The sequence below is a fragment of the Salmo salar genome, chromosome 23 (assembly GCF_965601325.2).
Source record: "Salmo salar chromosome 23, fSalSal1, whole genome shotgun sequence".
NCBI classification, from domain to species: Eukaryota; Metazoa; Chordata; class Actinopteri; order Salmoniformes; family Salmonidae; genus Salmo; species Salmo salar.
The window spans coordinates 21,708,549-21,715,000 of record NC_138313.1 but is presented as its reverse complement, the minus strand read 5'-3'; the positions used below and the strand labels follow the sequence as shown (position 1 = coordinate 21,715,000).

The 6,452-nt window shown below is 40.7% G+C and overlaps 1 protein-coding gene across 3 annotated transcripts in view; it reads right to left on the bottom strand.

Moving 5' to 3' along the window:
- lnx1 (ligand of numb-protein X 1) overlaps window positions 1-5,353 on the bottom strand; it is a 67,481-nt gene extending 62,128 nt beyond the window's left edge. Inside the window, exon 1 of one of the 3 annotated variants that reach the window (XM_014168981.3) lies at window positions 5,158-5,353. Coding sequence is in view for 1 of the 3 variants with exons in the window: in XM_014168985.3 (XP_014024460.3) it covers window positions 5,158-5,198 (41 nt within the window). In the remaining 2 variants the exon portion in view is untranslated. The remainder of the gene's footprint in view (window positions 1-5,157) is intronic. The other 2 variants (XM_014168982.3, XM_014168985.3) reach the window with 2 other exon arrangements.
- Window positions 5,354-6,452: the final 1,099 nt, after the last annotated feature.

The window sequence follows — 6,452 nt, the reverse complement described above, 5'->3', positions numbered from 1 at the left end:
GAATAATGTTCTGGGCTGTTTTTTTATGGTTTGGGCTAGGCCCCTTAGTTCCATTGAAGGGAAATCTTAACGCTACAGCATACAGTGACATTCTAGATGATTCTGTGCTTCCAACTTTGTGGCATCCGTTTGGGGAATGCACTTTCCTGTTTCAGCATGACAGTGCCCCGTGCACAAAGCGAGGTCCATACTGAAATGGTTTGTCGAGATCGGTGTGGAAGGACTTGACTGATCTGCACAGATTCCTGACCTCAACCCCATTGAACACCTTTGGGATGAATTGGACCGCCGAACGCCCATGATGTTGGAAAGAGACGCTCGACAAGCAGGTATCCACATACTTTTGGTCATGCTGTGTGATATTTGACTATTTTTTCAGTTGTAAGGAAAAACCAGTAAATGTAGACAGAGGCCAGAACCGCTCATAGGAGACAAAATCCCCATTTAATGGCTCATGGATAAGAACGGCTCACACACAATGCACATTACACAGACATTCATACAGTGCACAGATACTCTCTCATAGACATGTTGGTTACTGTCTGTCCAATGATCCTGTGACACAGTGTGAGTTGATTAGCTAATAATCATCCAACCCAATGCCGACTCAGCTCATTCCCTTACGGCCCTGGTTGAAAAACAACTCTTTGAACAAGGTAAGTGTGTTTGCGTCAGCATTTGAATGTCTGCCGTATACTAGTGTGTAGGTCTGTAAATGTGTCCCATGCTCCTATAATAATGCAAACGAATGTAGCTTATGCACATCCTACTAGGTAGCCCAACAAAAGGCAGTACAGTAATCTGACAAAGACCCCGGATTGACCTGACAAATCCAAACCTTTCAAAAGCACACAAATTAAAGTTCTATCACAAACACATCCTGTCCCACACCCACCCTGAAACAAACAGTAGGCACATCGAGCACACGCTGGGGTCAGAGTATCATTTGACATTGTGTCTGTCATGTGAAATAGCACCGCATGAACACAATATGGATGCTACGGTGATCACAATGAAGGTTCCATTTACGGTTTGCCTTTTCAACTAACGTATGCCTGGTTCTCCAAGGAGTTACCAGTGCACATAGGTGAGGTATGGTATGTTATCCCTAGCCCATGCAGGTCCACACAACAGGCCTGCAGGCTCAGTGTGTTGTCTGAGAGGGAGGGGCAGACACAGCTGTTCAGAGGTAAAACATTCCACAGATCCATGTTTCTCCTCAAAACACGCCTGCTTAGAGCAGGAACCCGGGACCGGATTTATAACCGTTGCGTAAATTTCACCCATAAACTTGGCGCATGCCATACGTACACATGTTTCCCGTTATCAATCAGACCTGGAATTAATTTGGAACTATTGTAATTAGGCCATGGCAGTTTCTAAAAGAAAGAGCAATGACAAATGTTATCAAATGTTTTTTGGAGGTGTTAGCGGAATGTTTGAATCTTTTGCAGTAACTTATGCTGTATTTGGCAAAGGACTGTGACAGTTTCTAAAAGAAAAAATAACAGCAAATTGTTTTGGAGCAGTCAGCGCAGAACGTTTGACTTTTCCCAAACCTGAACATGCTGGACTGCCCGCAAATTCTGAATTACAGTACTAGGGTTGGCCTCTCCGGTCCTGTTCTAAATAGGTTTAGGACCTATTTGACTGGTTGAGAGTTTTTTGTCACCCTTGGTAAACATAGCTCATAGAAATACATATCACATGGCATTCCACAATGTTCTATTTAGGGGCCAGTACTGTTCAATTTATTTATGCTACCCCTTGGGTATTTATGCTACCCCTGCTATGCAGACGATACACAACTTTACATTTCTTTGTCACCAGAGGATTTTAGCTCCACGGATACATTATTAGACTGTATTAGTGATTTAAAAACTTGGATGGTTCACAACTTCCTCCAGCTAAAAAGCTTTGTAGTGAATTTCCATGAATACAATTGTTTTTAACAGCCAATTGTTGCAGGATATCCAAGGATTGTTATTGTTGGAACCAAAGCAAAGAGAGAGAATCTGGCCGAACATTTTAATACACTGGCAATAAAGATAAAACCCCAAGTAAAAAACCTGGGTATTATTTTAGATTCTGAACTCAATTTCAGGTCACACATTAGGAATGTGACCAAAATAGCTTTTGTCGCCTGAGGAACATTGCCAAGGTGCGGCCGTTTCTCTCAGGCTAGTACAGAGAGACTCATCCATGCTTTTATAACAAGCAGGCTTGACTTCTGTAATGCTCTCCTGTCTGGTCTACCCAAGAATGCCATTGGTCAACTGCAAAACATACAAAATACTGCAGCAAGGGTACTGACCAAGACTAGACAGAGACCACACATTACACCGGATTTAAGTTCTCTGCACTGTGAGTTTTACAATTAATTTAGAATTCATTTTAACATTATTCTGTTGTTTTTTAAATCAATCCACGATTGTGCACCCCAATACATGCCAGACATGATTTTAAGTTATGTACCCAGTCGGTCCCTCAGGTCCTCTGACGTTGGCCTTTTAACTATCCCAAAGCCTAGGACCAAGAGGCATGGAGAGGCAGCCTTTTGTTACTATGTCCCCAGCCTCTGGAATAGCCTGCCAGAGAACCTGAGGGGGGCTGAAACTGAGGACATTTTTCAAAGATATCTTAAAACACCTTTTTAGCTTTGCTTTTCCTTAGGGTGCTTTTTAGTCGTTCAGTTTTTATTGTTATGCTTTTGTTATTTATCCTCTTATGTTTGTTCTGTAGTAAATATTTTCATTTTTCTTTTCTTTTTCCTGTAAAGCACATTGTGTTGCATTCCACATCTGAAATGTGCTGTATAAATAGATCTTGATTTGATTTTATACTTAGGCTACAGTGGTAGCATAGCCTACATAGAACTACGTCAATGTAAAATGTCAACTGTCTGTTCACCTGTTAAATTCAACTGTGTATTATAAACCGCACTGCCTATGGGATTGCATACAGTAAAACTTTAAATACATAACCTATCTATTTACCAGGCTAGTAAGCTGAATTAAATGAGACATGCGCATGGTAATTTGTTGTATTGCTACTTCGGGAATATGAACGCATCACGGCCAGAAAAGGTGAGGAATTATTCTGCAATGGTTATGAAAACAAAATAAATAGGAAATAGATTCCTATGTATAGTTATTTTAGATTTCAAAAATAAAACACATTGATTTTTGCTTTTCTCACTAAGGACAATGTTTTTATTATTATTATTAATCTTTTTTTTATACGCTTATCATCATATCCCCCATTTGCACTAGATACTTGCCTGTTTGCAATACGTTACTTCAACAACTACAAAAATGTGCTTACCTATGGTCTAACGTTTGCGTGGAGGACATTCTCACGCCAAGTAACTGGCACCACTCATGTTTTGGGGTATATTTCTGCTTATGCAGCATTTATAAATGAGGCCCCTGCTGATTATAAAGCTGATGAATAATAAGAACCAAATGAATAATTAATGTGTCACACTGCAGATAATCATGACATGTTGAGGTTAAGGGACACAGAAGGGGACTGACTGTAGGCTACTCATAACGACTGCACAGAGAAAATGGGAATAAGATAATATACAGGATGAGATCAAATATATTCGCACTGAGCGCAAGATACAATGAACACGTGCATACACACACACACACCCATACTATACAAATGGTTTGGTTTGAAGTATGTGCACATATGAAGTGTATGCACACAAATATCGAGTGTATGTACACAACGCAGGCAAAGTACTTGACACTTGTAATGGATAGGATGAGACCTACATTTGGTCCATGAAGGATGTAGGTTAGCCTATGCAACATAATATTAAATATGTGTACATAAGATTTCATTCCAAAACGCTATATATCAATTTTCAGAAATGTTGGTAAATTAGCTTTTATTGTTTAAAGAAATTATGAAAGAGATTGGTTTCTTTTTTCACTATCTAATCATGGCATTGGGTTTTTCAATGGCAGACATGTATTTGTTTAAGATCAATCACTTGATGGTTTCATTTCAGAGAGACAAATAATCATGTTTTTTTGCAAAATGCTACATACTGTATCCGCCTAACTCTAAGAGAAATAAGTAGTACAGCTAGGGTTTACATAGTCAAATGTAACAAATAACTACATTTTTGATAAAGAAATGTACAAATGATACATTTGTGACATCAATATTTCAAAAAATAATTCACAAAAATAATTCAATACAGTATGAGATCTGTATGTAAAACATTTACATTTCACATTTTAGTCATTTAGCAGATTCTCTTTTCCAGAGCGACTTCTAGTAACTGCATTTATCTTAAGATATCTAGGTGAGACAACCACATATCTCAGTCAAATATACAAGATAACAACATTCCATTGCAGCTAAACAATGGATATGTGTTTTGCAAAATAAAAACGCATTTTCATACACATCTGAAATCTGTTAATTAAACAGCAATATTTTAAACACCCATAAGCAATCATTTTCTTATGAAAAATTTGAAAAACTGGCTGATATAACATTTTGGAAATAAAGTCTTCATAAGTAGTCAGTTCATCGTTATCTAGCCAGATGGTCGAGATCTAAGGAACTCTAGCCTACTACATGTACCACTACTTTTAGAAGCACCCGTAAACAAAGAACTTAGATACGAGCAAAGACGCTTCCCAGATATAGAAATATATCAAATACAAATATAAAACATCTACACCCTGTCCATCAAAGTTCTGTCTATCCTCTCTATCTCTATGATCTGAGTGTCTATTAGAAATCTCCACAGATCTGGTGCTGAGTCTCTCTCTCTCTCTCTCTCTCTCTCTGAGCCAGACCTCTAAATCTGACTGCCCAGTCTTGGACAACAGAGCTCAGGGCAGAGCAGAGGAGCAGGCAGCCATTGAGCTCTTTGGAGCGGCTCTAACGGCTCAGAGTCTGTCTGGATCAGCACATAGTTACTCTCACTCAGACGTTCAGGTCACTGATCACAGATAGAATGGATAAGTTACTTTACAGACACAGGCAAAACATAGGGAGAGAACATGTCTGACGTCCACTCACGCAGACACAAACTCGCAACGCAAGCAGCATTCAGATGAATCTCTTAAAAGTACACAGACAGACGTATGAGACAATAGACAAACTGTCAAGTAGACTACTCCTACTTACTGTAGCAAGTCAAACTTTAGCAAGTAATAGTGATACAACATCCAGTACAGTCTTTACAGTTCCGACTACAGGGACAAGAGCTTGCAGGACTCACAGAGCGTTGTTCACTTCAGGCAAAGCAGCTTCACCTGGACAGGTAATGCTTAGGAAATAGGGTGTAACTCTAGACCTGTCAGAGAGCTACAGAGGGAGAGGGGGAAGGAGGGAGAAAGAGAGTAGGTAGGTGAACTGACAAAGGACTTTGTCCCGGTCACAGCGTCTGTTGATTGGCTGGGTGAGTTTAGCCGGAAATGTTAGCCGGCTGCCCGTCCTGTGAGAATTCTGGGAAAGAGAACAGGACAGAACAGAGTCAGAGAGTTCTGGGCGTGCTGTGACGACCCAGAGCTTGCTGCTCACGTCAGGAAACTGATCCAGGTGACCAGGAAGTGGCAGAGACGAGCAGGGCCAGAACAGAGGTAAACAGAGAAGTGGCCAAACCTGCTCTGGGAGGAAGGGAGGGAGGATGTGAGAGGCTGGGGGGGGGGGGGGGGGGGGGGGGGGGAATAAAACTAAGCAACTCACAACCAAGACGAGAAATCTTTTGTTTATTGTCAGATAATGAGCGATATTACAGATTAATTCCAGCTCTTAAATCTGTGCTGGGCAGGCTCGGACAGGGCTGCATACCACCTACACACAACATGAAATAACACACACTAGACCAAACATAACAAAATCCTGTTCTCGGAGTCACAAGGCCGCTACTGTACTACAGAGGCACTGTTCTAGCATGTTCCTGAACAAGGCAAATCATCACCTCGTAATCTGAAGCAAATAACACAATGGCAGCTATGCTAACCAGAGACAGACTGCATACGGCTAAGGCTTAGACAACAATACCTCAGTGTGTGTTGAGGTGTGTGTGCAATGCAGATGAATACAGATATTCCACCAGGGGGTTGGACAGCTTCCTGTGTTTTTGTTGTGGTTTTCCTGCTTTCTGACAATAGTTCTTTTTTTTTCAAGCCACAAAATGACCTGTCTGTGTGTGTCAGAGTGTAAAAAACAAGTGCTATCCTAAGTTTCTGGTGTGGTTTTCGTGTATGGCCTACATCACGGTTTTCTCTGTAAACCCAGAACATGAGCCACCTGCAGGTGTTTCAGTGAGACAGACAGACAGAGACTTGAGACTTAATGATGTATTTAATCGTGAGTCAGAGTATGACACATATGATAATTGACTGAGATTGCTGAAGGCTCTTCAGCTGCTAGCCCTGGGATAATTAAAACCCCACTCACTTCTATTGTATGTTCTA